Genomic DNA, 17627 nt, shown 5'->3' on the forward strand with positions numbered 1-17627 from the left:
TGTCATAAAAAACAAATATAATAAAAGAAATCATGTCTAAGCATATTTAATGATTGATTCTCAAACCATAACCATATAAATTGCATAAAACTTAAGGAAATTAGGTTAAACAAAAGACAAAAAAAAAACACAAAAAAAAAACACAAAAAAACACAAAAAAAAAAAACTCAAAAAACACAAAACCTATTCAATTTGATGGAAAAAGAAGAAGAGAAGAATAGAGAAAAAAAAACGGTATAGTAGGTATTCATTGTGAATTATTTGATATATATATATATATATATATATATATGGGTTGAGTTGGAGTTACACTTGGTGTAATTCTAAATAATATTACACCACTCATTATTTTTTAATAGGATGCCAATTTTGATAAATCCATCGTTGGATTACATTATCTTCGTATATTCTCCATACTTGCAAATTTTCAAAATAATCAAATATCAATAGTTATGTCATCAATTAATTTTTTAAATTCAAGTGTTTGTAGTTTAAAATAATACATAAAAAATGTGTTTATGGATGAAATAGTAAATGACATCCGATTAGCATGAAAATTGGCATGTATGTTAAAAACATATAGAACATATAATCCAACGGTACGATTTCCAAAATATGAATTCAATAACAAGTTATTAGGTGGTGTAACACTGCTTAGAATTACACCAAGTGTAACTTGAACCCAACCCTATACACACACACACACTTCGCATTGAAGAAGTTGATATAATCAAAAAGTCTAATGTTAGTCTAATTTAGTGAGGTGTGAAGCTGAAATCTAAAATTTAAAAATAAGTAGAGGAAATCCAAAAAAAAAAAGAGTCACGGTGTGTGAAGAGGAAATACAAAGAATTTAGAATTTGATTAAAACACTGAAAACAGTTGCATAGAATTTTAAAATAGACCTTTAGAACAAAATCATATACTATGTTATTGTTGGTTTTTTTTTTAATGTGTAGTAATATAATTTTTAAAAAAAAGGATTATATGATGATTTTGGATTGTCATCAAGTTAAGATTTTTTTATCAACATATAAATTATAATTGATGATGTAAAGAAAATCAGTAGGCTGAATGCTCCGAGTTTCAATGGACTAGTAATTGCTTGGAAGGTCTGAAAAGAAAAACACACAATCAAAGGTGACCGGGGTGGACTGGCCAAGAACCCTCCGATACTTAAGTTAGTTTTTCTCTTAAATTCTAGAGTTCCAACTTTTTTGGAGTCGTGAAAACTTACCTCCATTTGATGTGAATGAGTGCTTATATAGTGTGCTTTTAAAGCAGTTACTTGTCTTGTAACTTCCCCTATATTTGAGGAAGTCAAAAGGTTAAGGGTTAACTTCTACAACCATTATAGGAGTTAGAATGTTCAATCTTATCTTCTATAACTGCCATTGTTAGTTAAGTACTAAGTAGGAAGTTATAACGATGAACCAGGATCTTGCTCATGCTTCAAAATAATAACACGTAGTTCGATCCACTAGCTTTTGTAGATAAACCTTTTTGGAACTTTCCCAAGTGCCGGGGGTCGTCCAGGCGCTTTCCTTACGGACGACCCTCGTGCCCATTGACGACCGTCCTACTAGGGATGATTATCCTTGTCTTCTTGACCTAGACGATTCCCATGGACGAATTGAAGTTGGTTCAATTTTCAGTTCACCATCAATAGTAATAAAAGTATTAGATGAAGAATTAGAAATTATAGTAGAAGAAGATAAGGAAAAAAAAAAATTTATGTCTATTTTTTTAAAATCTATATATATATATATATATATATATATTTTTTTTTTTGGTAATTTGATGAAACTACCGAGCCAAGACAAAAAAACAAAAGCCGCGCGGTACACGCGAAAATTTGAATTGAATTCAGACAGCGCTCCAAAGTACAACAACAAGCGAACCCATAGCCTACCACGTGTCCCCCCGTTTCTCCAAATCTTAAAAAAAACAACCTTAAAATATTCACATTCATTCATTCATAATCAAACAGCAAACTTCTTCATCCTCTTCACCCTCTCAAAAAAAAAATCACTCTCTCTCAAAATTTAGAAAGTGTGTTCGGAGTTTTGAATATAATCTCCGAATAATGGCCTCTCTGAAGCTGAAGCCCCACTCGCGGTACAGCTCGTACGACACACGCTCCTCAACTTCCTCGCACTTTTCCGACCCATCTTCATCCACAGAACAACTAAACAAGCAGTTCAAGCTGAACTCTTCATCTTCATCTTCTTCTTCAAAAGCACTCGTTGTCAAGTCCTCCAGGCCGTCCGATCTGTCCTCCCACACCAAATCCAAGCCTTCAAATCCCAACTTAGCCACAATGGTGAAGAAGTTCATGGAGAAGAAGCCATCGTCTTCTTCGTCGAAGGCGGTGAAGATGGTGATTCCGTCGGATGTGATTGCAGAGGACTTGAAGAAGACGGCGAGGAAAGGAACGAGCTTCAAAGGCTTGCATAAGAAGCTGTTTGGGGCTGGGAATGAAACGACAGCCTTTGAGAGTAAGAAAAAGAAGGAGGTGAAGGCTTTGACTGAGGTGAAGGAGAACACGAGGACTTTGGCGATGGTGTTGAGGAGTGAGAGAGAGCTTCTGGGTATGAATAAGGAGCAAGAGATGGAGATTTCTCAGCTTAAGTTCATGCTTGAGGAGAAGAGCACAGAGGTCAGTGACTCAGTGGGTCTTTTTTTATTTTTTTGGTTTCTTTTTTGGGAAATGCTCTGTTTGGATTGGGAGAAAGGGAGGGAAATGAAAAGAAAGCAAGTGGGGAATTTGGTTTGAACATTTTCTCTAATTTTTACAATTGCTATTATGGGCTCCTATGAAATTCAACATGTCAATAGCTAAAAATTAAAGAACTTTTTTGTATGTAGCATTCCTCTTTGTCTAATTCATGACCGGTTACTAAGAATAAACAGGGAAAGAAAAGGACTTAAGTATGACTGTGGGTAATTTTTTTTTGGTTAACAAAAAAAGTGCTTTCTGATTTATTTCAAGTTTTCAATTTTTGCTTCGAGTGTTTAATGTTCAACCAAGTAGTAGTAGAAGAGGTCAAGCCTTGGTGATAAATTACTGATTGTCCCAAAACTATTAGGAAATGATGAATTTAATCACTTAACTATAATTCTAACTCTTCTCCTCATGTGTGGCCTTAAATTCTATCTTAATAAGTAGAGCCCAATGCATGAAAATTTTAAAAGGGAGGTAGAGTGGAGACTTAGAGAATGGTGAATTTAATCACTTAATCATAATTCTAACAATCCTCATTAAGCTTGGGTCTAAACTCTCTTAATAATGGAACTTGATGTGTGGTAATTTTAACATTTTAAATGGGAGGTAGAGTGGAGACAAGGATCAAACCTGGGATCTCTTGCTCTAATAACATGATAAATTACTGATTGTCCCAAAATCATTTAACCATAATAGAACACTTGGTACGATGAGCCAATGGCAATTACCTTCCATAAAAAGTGATAGGTCATAAGCTTGAGTATGAGAATCAGTCTCTTCAAAAAATAATATAGGGTGAATTTGTTTACCATTATCTCTTCTAAACACTACGAAAAGTGAAACTGTGAAAGTGTTGTAGTTTTGTATGCTAGGTGCAACCTTTTACTAATAGTAGTTCTAAAACAACAATTTAGTGGAGTGAACTTTGATTTTAGATGCCATAATTTCCAGACCCATGAAACAGTTCCTCAATCAATGCATATTCTTTACATTTCACTATTAATTGCCAGATCAAATTTGATTAAGTGCAAAGGGGCTAATCCACAATGTATTGAAATGTATGCATTTTGTGGACATGAAGGGAAGAGGGCATTTGTAATTTGACGGTTTGTTTGTATGAGATTTGCAGGTTGAGAAGTTAAAGGATTTGTGTTTGAAGCAACGGGAAGAAATTAAGGCATTGAAGAGTGCGATACTATTCCCAGATGTTCTGAACTCTCAACTTCAAGGACTTCTAGAGAAGCAAAATTCAGAGTTGAAACAAGCGAAACAGCTCATCCCAACTCTCCAAAGGCAGGTCACTTCTCTCACAGGTCAACTACAATACCTTGCAGAAGATCTTGCTGAGGTATGATAAATGACAACACCTACATGGATACTCATTCACTGCCAAACTAGTTGGTTTGGTGTTTCACAAACTATTGGGCTGCAGAAACCAGAGCAAACAATAAAAATTTAGAGTTTTTGCATATATGATTGACATGATTTCATGACATAAGGAATAAATCATTACATATCCATGTTGTAAAATGACTATTAAGCTTAACTACCAATATTTAATCAAGATTAAACTGTTAATTCTAACTATTAAGTTGCCAATTGCTTGTGCTGATCTAATTACGCTGTCACTGCTGGATTCTTCCACTATAAAGAAATCTCCAATCTTGTGCCTTTGTAAAGAACTAGGTTAGAGTTAGGGTTAATAAGTTGTCTCAAGTGGATTCTTGAGATTTGGATGCTAGGATTTTATGTTTAAGGGCCTTGGGTTTTTGGGTGCAGCTATGGAATTAGGGTAATTGATGTGTTTAGTGGGTTCTTGAAGTGGAAAGTATCTAGGTTTTGGATGGGAACACTACTAGGGTTTTGATATTAGTTATTAGTGATGGATTGCATGAAAATGATGGTGGACTTGTGGTTATTTCAAGAGAGTCACCACTTCCAATGATGAGACTTCTTCAAGAGAGACTCTACCTCAAAGAAAACCCCCAAGAGAGAGAGTGAGAAACTAAGCAACAATTTGATTATTCCTCCATTCATCATTGAAGGTTACATTGCTCTCTATTTATACAACTCATGCCCTATTCTCATTGGCTCACTAATTGAGTACGTGCTATAAATAGTATACACATCTGATTAATGTATTACATGTGCACTAACCCTAACTAATTCTATCTCCTTATAACCAACTCTTGAACTAACTTCAAGAATCAATCCAAGCTTGAATAATATGTTCAATTGAGCTCATGGTTGTCCAATAGAAACTTCCATATGTGTATGACCCTTGAAATTTGGAAACAAATGGAACATCTGGGTCAATCTGCACTCCAAGTAGGAACTGAACTGCCGATGGGACGATTCTATCTCCCGATTGGCAGTTCAACTCTTGATTGCTGAACCTGCCCTATTTTGGCTCCTAACAGCCTTCTAGAACCAGAAGGTCTACTTGTTGTTTTCATTCCAATGTCAAAGGGAATTTGACTGATAAATAATGTGGCTTGTTCCCATTTGCAGCTCCAATGGTTCATTTATTGTCTTGACAACTAAAATTTGTAGCCAATTTCATTGATATAAAACTTCTTACAAAGTTGTGCATGCAATAAATTCTAGAATAGATGCTTCTTCAGTTTGCTAGTATGTGTGCAGGAGTATATTGAACATGATTCTCATATCAATTACAACCAAGAAGTACAACCAAGAGTCAGATGATTATTTCAAATGGTGGCCCTGAACAAGATTAACCATTAATATTATGATTGAGGAAATTATTCTCTAACTTTAAGGTTTGAATATTGGATTTGGACCCAACATGAGTATAGGCTTTTGTTATGAGAAATTTTGCAAATTTAAAATGAAGATAATATTGCTGTATGTTGCTCTAAACATTTGCTTTTATTAGAAAAATTAGCATTTTTAATTTTTGCTTTTTTTTTTTATATTTATAGAGACTAAAAACAATTCTTGAGCAGGTGAAAGCAGATAAACATTCAGCAAGAGCATGTTTCCAACATCATGGCAGTTCTCCAAGGACACCAATATATGATCTTGAACAGGCCTCTAATTCTTTGGTATGAATACTATAATAGAATGCAAATTTCAAGCTATGGCTATGTTTAATTTTGTTATTGTTAATGCTGGATAGTTGTTCATGATATAAGTTCTAGTGTTTGATTTACAGTAGGCCTACTCATAGCAAAAACAAAAAAAAGGCATGATTGTCTTTTCTATTTCCTCCAAAACTTGAGAAACTAACTGTTACTTGGATTGAACTATCTTATCTAGTCCATGTCTTAGCATTGTGACCTTTGAATTTTAATAATTTCAATAACACTGTCCAAAATTTATTTAGGACTTTAGCTCTGGTGATCCAACAACTCCTGGTAGTCCAGATGACATGTTCCTCAAGGATGTAAATCCCTGCTTAACGCCCTATTGCGCCAAGTCAAAATCCAAAGTAAGCACGCAATACTAGATTCCATTTCTTTATACTGTCAATATAATCTAAGAGCACCTTTATGAGACTCAAATTTATTGTCATTATTTTGCAGGAATTTGAGGCAACGGGCTATGATTCTCCAGATGATGAATTCCTATTTGAAAACAATATGGAGATCGGATTTAACTCACGAGTGAGGAAGATGTCCAAAAGTTCTGATTGTTGCCAAAATGCCAATACAGGGAGCACAATGGCCAGAGCAGCTCGTAGATCAGATGAAACCAAATGCACATATGGAAAGCAAATGCACCATAAACTTTTCTAGATAATGTCAATCCCCCTTTTTTGTTAAGCATTGATCTCATCTCTAGTTCTTTTCCTACCTGTATCAGTGTATTGACTGTAATTTTGGTCGGTATTAAATACATCATTTCATATATTGTTAGAAAATTAAGCCTAAATGATGTTAATCTATTTGAGCAGTACATTGCGCCCCCCCCCTCTTTTCAAATAGCAGACTATGTATGTTCTTAAACATAAGAGGTTCCAGTTCTATTCCCAGTTGTAAATGGTGTATTTAAAAAGCCTGTCAATAAAAGATGAGTGGAGTATAAGTTTGTTATTTTGTGAGACATTGTGATTTTGAAACATTTTTTACAAGTCTAAATTCTTAAGCAGAAAGATGTTATGGCTGTGAGAATTTTTGTTAACAAATAACCGAACAGAAATGGGGAGCATGGTTGCTTATTAACATAGCATAGATATATTCTACATATCTATAGCCCACAACTCAGATGACTTTGATCCCTCATTTACTTGGGCTTAACGTGGCCCTCGTTTTGTCCTTAAAAAGGGTTTTGTGGTTTGTCTTGTTATATTTGTCCGAGAGTATGGGCCTTCAAGGCCCACTGTGTAGCATGTAAAAAAAAAAAAAAAAAAAAAAAGCCATGAACATTTTTTTTTGTTTGAACAAATTTGAGGTTTGTAATTAATTTTTGTGTTGTTGAATCACCTAAAGTTATATTAGGTTTGTTTGTTTTTGTTTTTTGTTTTTTTTTTGACTGAATGAAAAAGAGGGTCTCTGGTGTGAGCTCATCGACCCCACGTCACGTGATGACAATGGATAATACCACGTGTACCACATGAGCCTTGCTGAGGCTATCGCTCGAATTGCTCCTCTCTGGGTGCAGAACAAGGACTCCTATCATCAAGCCACACTCCCATGTGGTGCTTATGATGAATAGTTGGTAACTACAAAAAACAATAGCAAATTTGGATAAAACCACCTAAGTTTTATCTGTAAATATTTATAATGCTTTTGAAGCCAAATGACTCAAAATTTATTCCATGAAGTTATCCTATGTTATGTTTACTTGGTTTTGATCAACTCAATATATTTTTAGACCTTTTTTGCACACATATAAAAAAGGTCGTAACTAGTGTACAGAATTCTCATTCTGGTTTAGAAAAGATGATTGGTATTCTAATTTTTTTTTTTTTTTTGCAGATTTCTGTTTAGTTTTAAAAATGATTTGTGCTTTAATCAAGGACACACCCACACAAGGGCCCAAGGAGGCCTTGCCCCCCTGAGTTGCATAATTTTTCTTTTTCTTATTTTCTTTGTAAATATATGAAGGCATAATTCGAATTGGACCCGAGAAAGGAGGGTTGGGTTTGTTTAAGATAGCTGAGTGGAGGAAAGATCCTTTTTCAGGTTTATTTGGAATTTTTTTTGCATACAGCTCTATTTGGGCAGCTTAAACTCCTATATATCTTCTTAAATGTAGATCTATGCGACTCTATGGTAGGTGGCTATTTTAACTAATTGCTCATGGAATTGGAGAAAAATCCTTTAACCAAGGGTTGTGGGCTAGTCCTCACTATCAAAACATGTCGTAGGAAATAGGGAAAATTTTGTTGCACAGCATGATTCTTAACTATAGTGGTCCCTTGCCGCAAAAATATGGTAATAGGGTGATGCATGACACAAGTTGCTGCTTTGACAGTTTGTCTAAGTTTATAGTTAATGGTCTTTGGATGTGGCCTACTGACAAGTCAGAAAGCTTTGAACAAAATCAAAGTAAACTTTGTGAAGTGCAAATTGATGGTGAGGATAGAGAAGATTGGGTGTTTGCTGCAAATAAATCATATAATTGCAGGGATACGCAGTGTGCAGTTAGAGATGTGAAGCCTATAGAGTTCCTTGGTGACAGCTGATTTGGTTTTCTAAAAGCATCCCTACTAAAAGGATGCCTTCATTGCTTGGTTAGCTTTTCAGCATAAGCTTACAACCCAAGATAGTCTGGTTTCTTGGGGGTACAAAGGATACTTCTATGCTCTTTTGCAATGGAAGAATCGAATCCAGAGATCATCTTTATTTTGATTGTCCCATCTCTAAAATGATTTGGATGCAGATTCTGACTAGGGTCAGGCAGGTTGGGTCATGGAGTGAGGAAGTTGATTAGGCTCTGAAGAAACTGAAAGGGAAGAGTTTTCAGAAGACCATATGCAAACTAGCTCTTGATGCTACCATGTAGTTTCACATTCGACTTCATCATAATACTAGAAAGGCAGAAATGGAGCAGGTTCTTGCTACTATGTCTGATGTTAGGTATTGTTTATTTTGGTCTAGGAATGTTAAGAAATTCGATTCTAAAAAGGCTTCCTGTTTCTCTTACTTTCCGTTTTGTTGATAGATCTACAGTGGTCTAGCTGCTGTTGCTTGTTTAGCGTTGGCTGTTAAGGGCAGCTGGTTGCTGCTTCTTGTTCTGTTTATCATCCTTCATCAAATTTAAAAAAAAAAAAAAAAAAAAAAAAAAAAAAAAAAAAAAAAAAAAAAATCCTGGAATGGAAACAATATAAAATGAACTGGACAACGATACTGCTTAATTATTGCAAACTGGGAAGCAAAGATGTTCTAACTTCACTACATGATACATTGATGTCTTTGAAGACGTCCATATTACACCAAACTTCCTTCTGCTCTTGCTCAGGCCATCCCACCGCTTGTAGCTGTCCTTATTATCTGAAAGAGGGCTGCCAACAAAAAGATCAGGGGAAATCAAGTGATCAATTGCGTGTTAAAAAAAAAAGGGCAACTTAATCACCTAAGAAAATCTAATGTCTATGTATATTAACAATGATACTATTCACCAATTCAGTAACTATAGGTCCAAAAATAAACGTCCCCCCAATCAATTTTATAGTCTTATCCCACCGGCATGCATCAAGGAATTTAGAATAAGCAAAATTAAAAACTGGCACCCCTATATGCTACCAAATATCATGTTCTTGACCTGTAAAGTTGCAACAAGCAGATACTATCAATGTGAATGATAAACATTACAGTGCACATATTTTTAGCATGCTCCAAGAGCTACATTAATGTTACTCAAACCCACACATCATAAATTAGTTCTATAGCCCACATCCCTGTCAGAATTACAAGAGAAAAGCAGTAACCACTAGATTCAGAATTACAAGAGAAAAGAAGTAACCACTAGATGAAGTCCACAATGTTACACAATAGCATGTTTATTGGACACATATTTTCATCTTTTTAGCAAGTTCATGCAACAACTTTATGTCACAGTAGACTTAAAAAAGAGTAAAAGACTCTGCCAAGATATAGTAAATATAAAACATGTGGAAAATTGAATAAGAGCCCCTTCACCCCCAATCTTCCCAAAAGGCTATTAAAGAGCATTAATAGTACGTCAACAATAAGAAGTTAGAAAGGCCATACATGATCCAATGACAACAAAGACAAAGAAACCAAGAACGATAGGCCCAACTGGGTAGTCATTTCCCTTCTTTGAAGTGGTTTCAGGCACTAATCCCCTCTTTGTGATGTTCTTCTGAAACTTTGCCACTTTCCTCTCAGAAAGGCGCTTTGAGGTAGTCTGTCAAATCCATAAAACAACCAATACACGTTTCCATAAGAACTATGAACCACTGAAATTAACAAACATCTAAACTCCTGTAATCATTCTGCTTATACCAAAATGCAAATTACCTCCAAAAAAGAAAAATAAAAAACATCACACAAAGAAACAATCATTTTGCATTCAACCTAACAGCCAAACCTTACTACCAAAAAATTTGAGGTCAGCACCGAATCCTATGCAGACTAATCAGGGATAGTCACAGTATTCTATTTGGCATTCAACCCATATACGAAAAATCATTGAAAGCACCAACTGTAGTTCCTAAAAACATAAAATAAATTTCTTAATCTTCAAATTAAATTAAAAAGAGGAATTTCAGCACCAAATACCAAACCACACTCTACAACAGCATAGATAGTACTAGGATTCAATCATATATTTAAGTCCAAGCATTCACATAGAAAGGGGCTAACTTGTTTCTTTCACTAATCCTATCCATCCATCCATCCAGGACCAAACCAACATAGAAAAATCACATAAACACACTTTATTTTAATCAAATTACAAAGCATTTGATAGTGATTTCTACTTTACCCAGAAAATGTAAAAGCTTTACAAACCCAAATTTTATACCCATAGCTGAACCTTTTGCCATAAGATTTGAGCACTAGAGCTCAAATGGGGTTAAAAAATAATAATAATAAGAGACAATTGAGCAGAAGTAGCAAAATCCACATGCTTATATAAGCGTGTTCATCCCAAAAATAAAATTTGTATGCAAAGCTATTTCCTTTTAAGCTTATTCATCCTAGAAATTAAAAAAAAAAAAATTAGAAAAGAAAAAACAGAATTAACATGCTACTGTGATTTTTCTTTAAAATTAAGGTCAGCAGTAATATACTAAAATCACAAACCAGAAAAGCAAGAAGGGAAAAAAAAAAAAATAGAACATAAATTTTGAGAAATTGGCAAAAAAAAAAAAAAAAAAAAAAAAAAAAAAAAAAACCCTTTACAGACTGAATGGAACCAAAGAGAATTTGATTAGAATCTAGAGAGATTAAAATGGCAGAGAAAAATGAGGAGGAGGAAATCTAGGAATTTTACAGAGTTCTTACCATTTTGCGTCTTTGGGTGATGAAGGAAAACTGAGAAACCTGAAAAAGTGGCTTTATTTTTATTTACTTCTCATTTTTTGGGGATACCTAGGACTTTATGGAGGCGTTTGGATCCAGCTGAAAGTGAAGTCTGCGTTTTGCGTTTTTTTTTTTTTTTTTTTTTTTTTTTTTTTTTTTTTTTTTTTTTTTTTTTTTTTTTTTCTGCACCGTTTCTGCTTTAGGGGGACAAGGGTACTGTTCATACACTGTTTGACACTGTTAATACACTATTTGGTACTGTTTACAGATTAAAAAATATTAAAAATGGGTCCCACGATACTATTCACATATTTAAAAATAATTTTACTACAGTGTTTTCAGTTTTCAGTTTTCAGTTTTCAGTTTCAGCAACAATAAGTTCAATCCAAACGGACCCTATATATTCCTGGTTCTAGTAATACGCGTCGGAACAGAACGTATCATTTTTTTTTTTGGGCTGAATATGCATCAGTTTTATTTATTTATTTATTTATTTATTATGGGATAAGATCTGTGTTTTTATTTAGCCCTTATTTGAGAGGAGGAAATAGAATAAAATGAAAAAAAAAATTAGAATATTCTTTCTTTATTTGTTTGAGAGTTTTAATAGAGGGAATGAAAACTCTATTCTCTTATTTGAGAGTTTAAGTAGGAGAAAATAGAATGGGTAGTAGGAAACAGTTAGGAGGAGTTAGAGGGAATGAAATTAGATTTAATGAAATTAGGAGTGACAATTAAATTATAAACTTTTGTTAAATGATATATGTCTTACACCATATGAAGCCACTTTAGATTCTAATTTCATTGTCTTAAATTATAATCTCATTATAAGACTTTTGTAAGACACATATCTTTGAAACGTTTCAATCTGTCTCTTTTGGTGAAACAAGCTAGCGGCTTTAGATGGCTCAAAATTCATTTGTGTACAATTTCTTCATGGCAAGATACTTTAAAAACTGTGATTTTGTTCAGGCTTTGTTGGGGAATAGGCCATCATATGTTTGGAGAAGCATTATGGCGGCTCAAGAGGTTGTCAAGAAAGGTATCAAATGGCGTGGGGGGAATGGGCAGAGTATTCAAATCTGGGATGATAAGTGGGTACCGAATTCTTCCTCGTATAGGGTGTCAGGGGCGAAAAAGTTTCCTTCCCGACAAATAAGATTTATGTTGGGTCGGAGGGTTTAAACCGAAACTCGACGATGGACTTGATGCACGAACTAAAAGCTATCGATGAAGATCCAAGAAGTCCACTATATTTTATGCCTTGGGCTTAGATTGGAACCGACAAAAGTGGCCCATGAACAATCCCTACAACGAACACGTCAGCATGGTTGGAAAACATACCATAAGAAATAGCCCAGCGGTAAAGTATTTCTGCAAAAAGTAGCACAGCGGTAAAGTGTTTCTGTAGGAAAATAACCCAGCGGTAAAGTGAAACAAAACAAAATAGGTCTCCAGCTGTTAGTTACTTTACAGACTAAGAGAAATATCTATGTTTTCAGACTTATCATCCGTTAACTCCGGAGAGGAGTCTTTTAGTACAACAATATGAGGGAAAAACTCTATAGTAACAGTTACATCATAATCATTGATAGTAAATGAATAGCTAAATATCATGGGTTCCATAATGACAAATAATGGAGAAGACTTAGTGTGAGATGAAGGGAGAGAGAGAGATCCCAGTTAGCGCAGCAAGATCATTATGGTGCCATAGCATGCTCGTGAATATAGTGTATGTAGTGAGTAGAGAGAATCATTTATGAGTAGTATGAGTAATGAGCAAGAGTGTATAGTAGTATTGCTGGAATGTTCTGTTGGGGCAAGTAAGTGTTTAAGAGTAGAGCTACGTGAAAGTATTTGTGAGCTAAGAGCTGGGGAACTTAGTTTCTAGGCTTGAAACTAAAGAGCTCGGAGATTTTTTCAGGGCTGAGAGAAAGCTTAAGCAGAGAAGAAGAACATTTTTTGGTGTATGTCTTAGTGTATTGTTGGTTGGTTGAAGCATTAATGGAGAGTTCCATTTATATTAGGGTTTTCAGGGGGTGATTAACAAATAATCTTTGCTAAATCTTCCTCAATCTCTAGAAAATTCTTAGAGAATCGTTCTTAAGATTTTTAGCTTAGAGTAGTAAACTCAACTTTAGAAGGTTCTTGCTGTTTTGGGTAATAACAGCTGGGTTTCTGGTTTTAGCATTGAATGCTGATTAGCCTTGGCTGATGGGATTAGAGCATGCTTTAGGCTAATGATCTTGGTTATGCGGCAACTAGAATCAGAGTTCCCTAGGGCAGATTGGACCACCCCAAGCCAATTGTCAACCTTGGAGCCCTTGTTGGGAACACTGCTGGGATCCCTTTGGTGCCCTTCAAACCACATTTCCCTAAGTTTTTCCATTTGGGGTTCATGTGCTTGGTTCATGAACCAGAGAATACATATTTTTAGTATGAAAATGAGCTGATTTTGTGTTGTTTCAGGAGCTTCACCGGTCTGGTCATGGCAGTTTTGGGTTCTTGACTGAATGAGCTGAAGGAGAAAGAAGTAAAAGCTGGCTGAAGCTTTCCCAGCTTTCCTAGCTTTCTGTCACATCACCTTCAATTTTATGTCACTTGAGAAATGATGGAATTTCAGCTTGTGGAGAAAGGATTCATCCCCTGGTGGACACGTGTCTATTTTCTGATCTGATTAGACAAGTTGGGACTTGATGGGAAGGAGCTCCAGCTGTTCAATTGTTGCGGAAATTTGGTTGACCAGTTCACGTGTTTTTCAATTGCTAAGATTTGTGTGTGGGTTGGCTTGACCTAGCTGGGCTTTGTTGATAAGCTTGCTTGGGCTTGGTTAACCCTACAAGATGAGTAGTTTTGCCATGGGTGATAGTCATAGGCTTTATAGTTAGTTGATTATGAAAATAATAGACATAGTTCCCATAAAATTTTGTGAAAGAGATATTCTTTTGAGAGATGAGTAATTTGTATTTCCCATGAGTTAGGGATTTAACAAATGTTAAAATAATATTTGAATTTAGTGAATATGTGCCAAAGTAGCATTTGGGCTTCATGAAATAGTTGCCAAAAGATTATTTGGGCTTTGCAAAATAAGTGCCAAATTAACATTTGGGATTTGAGTATAAAGTAATTGTTTTTGCCAAAATGTTATTTTGGGTTTTGTAAGATAATTACTAAAATGGTTTTGGACTTTGTAAAATGGATGCCAAATTAGCATTTGGGCTTTTATAAAAATAGTGTAAAGATAATTGACAAATTAGTACTTGGGCTTTCTGAAAGAGTTGCCAAAATAATATTTGGGCTTTTATAAAATAGTGCCAAATTAGTACTTGTGTTTTGTAAAAATAATGCCAAATTAGTATTTGGGCTTTGTAAGATAATGCCAAATTTGTATTTGGGCTTTGTAAAATGGGCTTCATGAAATAGTTGCCAAAAGATTATTTGGGTTTTGCAAAATAAGTGTCAAATTAACATTTGGGCTTTGAGTATAAAGTAATTGTTTTTGCCAAAATGTTATTTTGGGCTTTGTAAGATAATTGCTAAAATGGTTTTGGGCTTTGTAAAATGGATGCCAAATTAGTATTTGGGCTTTATAAGATAGTGCCAAATTAGTATTTGGACTTTGTAAAAATAGTGCCAAATTAGTATTTGGGCTTGGTAAAAATAGTGTCAAATTAGTATTTGGGCTTTGTAAAATGTTTTTGAGATTTTGTAAAGTATTGCCGTGTAGCAACGGGCTTTGTAAATAGTGCCGCATTGTAGCGGGCTTTGAAATTGCCACATCGTAGTGGGACTTTAGGGAGTTTGGGCTTTCTTTGGGTTTTTCCCACAAGCTAAATGATGTTGGGCTTTGTGTGGGGATAATGTAATTTTGTGGCCCAATTTTGGTAGTGATATGATGAGTATTATTTGTGGAGAATTTAAGTTGGATGATATGTGGGATATAATGGGTAATATTTGTGAGAGAGCCCATAACAATTTATGGGCTTTTATATGGAGTATTTGTGAAGATCCAATAACTTGGAGAAAATTTGGGTAATATATATGGAAAATATTTATGTGGGTTTTAAAAAAATTGTGGGCTCATGTGGGTATTTTGTGAGTGGGCTAATAAAATCAAGGCCCAAAAATTTGTATCACAACACAAGGTTGTCTCCCCTAGAAGTCTACTTCCATAGGTCTCTATGGTTAGTGATCTTATTGATTTGGATAATAAAAGCTGGAATTTGGATATGCTTAAACTTGTTTTCCTTCCTTTTGAGCCCAGAAGATATGAGTGGAATTCGATTGAGCAATAGGCTAAGGATAGGCAAATATGGGCAGAGACTACAAATGGGTTATTTTCAGTTAGGAGTACTTATAAGGTTGCATTGGACTTGGATAGGAATGATGTAGGTGGCTCTACTTCGGATGGAGGTAGCATGCGTCTTTTCTAGAGGAAAACTATGGAAAATCCAAGTTCCTCATAAAATTAGACACTTTGCTTGGAGAGCTACACATTATATTCTACCAACAAAAGCTAATCTATTTCATAAGTATGTTCTTTTGGATTGTACTTGTGAGAAGTGTGGAGTCAATTTAGAATCTTTGCTTCATCTATTCTGGGAGTGTCCTAAGGCTCGTGAAACTTAAGCTTTATCCAATCTTTTTCACTCCTTGTCTTAATTGTACTTTTGGAGTTTAATGGATTTTCTATTGTATGTGTAAATAGAGGCTAAGTGGATAGGAGAGGATTCAGCAATGGTGGTCTCAATTGTATGGTCTCTATGGATAAATAAGAATGAGGTTAGACATGGTGGTTCAAGAAAGAATGGGAAGCAATTGTTCCAATGGTGCACGCATTATTTGGAGGAATAGTGGGTAACTTTGGTTGTTCAGTTGAAGTTTTCTCAGCCTTTGGAGTCAAAGTGGTTACTATTGTTAGCCCTTTCATACAAGACTAATGCGGATGGGGCGATTTTCTCAAATAAAAAAGAAGCTAGGGTAGTTGTTATTATCTGAGATCATACGGGAAATTTTATTGTTGGTCTGAGTAAGAAGCTCCAGGTTCCAATGGGGGCTGTTGAAGTTGAAGCCAATGCTTTTGAGATTGGTATTTTGTTTGCAGAGGAAATGGGCTTCCAAGAATTTGTGTTAGAAGGTGACTCTCTAATCATAGTCCAGGTCTTGTGTGAGAATTCCCCAGCTTCTTCGTTGGTGGCTTCTTTGATTTATGGGGTGCTAGCTGCTTCCCATGAGTTCGATAATGTTATATTCTCTCATTTTGTAAGCAAAACAATAAGCCTGCTCACCTTTTAGCTAAACATGCTTTAGGTATTAATGACTTTTCTATTTGGATCGAAGAATTTATTTTCTAGAATAAGATTTTCTCCATGATGTATTTACTGCTTTTATTTCTAAACAAAGTCTTTTGTCCTTTTCATGAAAAAAAAAAAAAAAGAAAAAAGAAAAAAGAAAAAAGTGAGATGTTTTAATTGTCACGCTCTAGTTGTTCTAAGTTATAACAAAAAGTAGGAACATCTCGTATTCAAATATTTCTCTTACAACTATTGAAGTATCACAAAAGACCTGACATTTAAATAAGTTGAAATAGTTCTATACCAAAATATTCCATTACAATGGACAAATTAAAATAGAGTCTACAACGATATCAAAACTTTGGTTTGTAGGTTTTTTTGTCATATAAATTAAACAATATCGAAAAAGCAAGTCTGTGAGGCTTGGTTTAGGAGAACATATTAGCATCTGCGTTGGCGTTCCATATCCAATAAGTGGTTGACACCTGTAGGGACACGATTTGCGTTAAACCACAGTAGGATTGGGTTCGCACGTAAATGGACCCATACAATATCATTTGTAGAGAGTGAGATCGAAAGGCTAAGTCATGTTTACTCGGCTGTGGTTTTGTTAAATTGTTCATGCATGATTTAGAGGTGTTCACCCCTTTTGGTCCTTTTCTCTAGAAGGCTCCCCCCTCTTTAGGTTGCATATTTTCCTTTTATATTGGCCTGCCTTCAATTTCCTTCGTCCACGTGTAGGGTCAACATTTCCAAGACTGATACCTGTCCCATCAGTCCCAGACCTAAGTCGTTGAGAGTTGTTGATAAAGTTAATGGGTAAGGCTCTGCTAGGCGCAGAGATATGCATGGGGAAGGTGGCAGAGGAAGCTTTTCTTAGATATTTTGGATTTCCCTTCAAGCACGTCCTTTTACCTTTCTGCCCTTATTTTTGAGTCAGCCGAGGACTGCACTGTCCTCGGCTGCTTCTCCGGGCCAATTTGGGCCACACTATTCTTGAACTCTGGCCATGACCCTTTTTCGGCCTAGACCTTTGGGCCCTTCATCAGCGAATGGGCCTGGCCCGTCAATTGTTGGTCCCCACAATAGCCCCTCAAAACCCTGCTATCCAACTCCTCGGTTGGAAAGGTGGGTTTTGATAATACCGAGACTTTA

At 35.4% G+C, this 17627-nt stretch overlaps 2 protein-coding genes across 2 annotated transcripts; one reads left to right on the forward strand and one right to left on the reverse strand.

Moving 5' to 3' along the window:
• The first annotated feature begins 1969 nt into the window (after positions 1-1969).
• LOC126726915 (uncharacterized) lies at positions 1970-6780 on the forward strand. The gene is made up of 5 exons (XM_050432334.1): positions 1970-2659; positions 3855-4073; positions 5692-5790; positions 6072-6176; positions 6271-6780. Exons 1-5 carry the CDS (start codon positions 2087-2089, stop codon positions 6481-6483), a joined length of 1209 nt encoding a protein of 402 aa, XP_050288291.1. The 5' UTR covers positions 1970-2086; the 3' UTR covers positions 6484-6780.
• A 2237-nt stretch (positions 6781-9017) lies between these two features.
• LOC126726916 (uncharacterized) lies at positions 9018-11295 on the reverse strand. Its single transcript, XM_050432335.1, has 3 exons — positions 11161-11295; positions 9904-10060; positions 9018-9194 (listed from the first exon to the last, which is right to left on the reverse strand). The coding sequence occupies exons 1-3, from the start codon at positions 11161-11163 to the stop codon at positions 9148-9150; spliced, it is 207 nt and encodes a 68-aa protein (XP_050288292.1). The 5' UTR covers positions 11164-11295; the 3' UTR covers positions 9018-9147.
• Between the last annotated feature and the right edge of the window lie 6332 nt (positions 11296-17627).

Source organism: Quercus robur, chromosome 5, assembly GCF_932294415.1.
Source record: "Quercus robur chromosome 5, dhQueRobu3.1, whole genome shotgun sequence".
NCBI lineage: Eukaryota > Viridiplantae > Streptophyta > Magnoliopsida > Fagales > Fagaceae > Quercus > Quercus robur.

What these genes read in the sequence shown, in the direction of transcription:
- LOC126726915 (XM_050432334.1), top strand. Translation starts at nt 2,087, where the DNA reads ATGGCCTCTCTGAAGCTGAAGCCCCACTCGCGGTACAGCTCGTACGAC. An exon ending in TTGAGGAGAAGAGCACAGAG is followed by an intron (nt 2,660 to 3,854) that starts GTCAGTGACTCA and finishes TGAGATTTGCAG; the next exon opens with GTTGAGAAGTTAAAGGATTT. An exon ending in TTGCAGAAGATCTTGCTGAG is followed by an intron (nt 4,074 to 5,691) that starts GTATGATAAATG and finishes ATTCTTGAGCAG; the next exon opens with GTGAAAGCAGATAAACATTC.
- LOC126726916 (XM_050432335.1), bottom strand. An exon ending in CTTTGTTGTCATTGGATCAT is followed by an intron (nt 9,195 to 9,903) that starts GTATGGCCTTTC and finishes TTTTGTTGGCAG; the next exon opens with CCCTCTTTCAGATAATAAGG.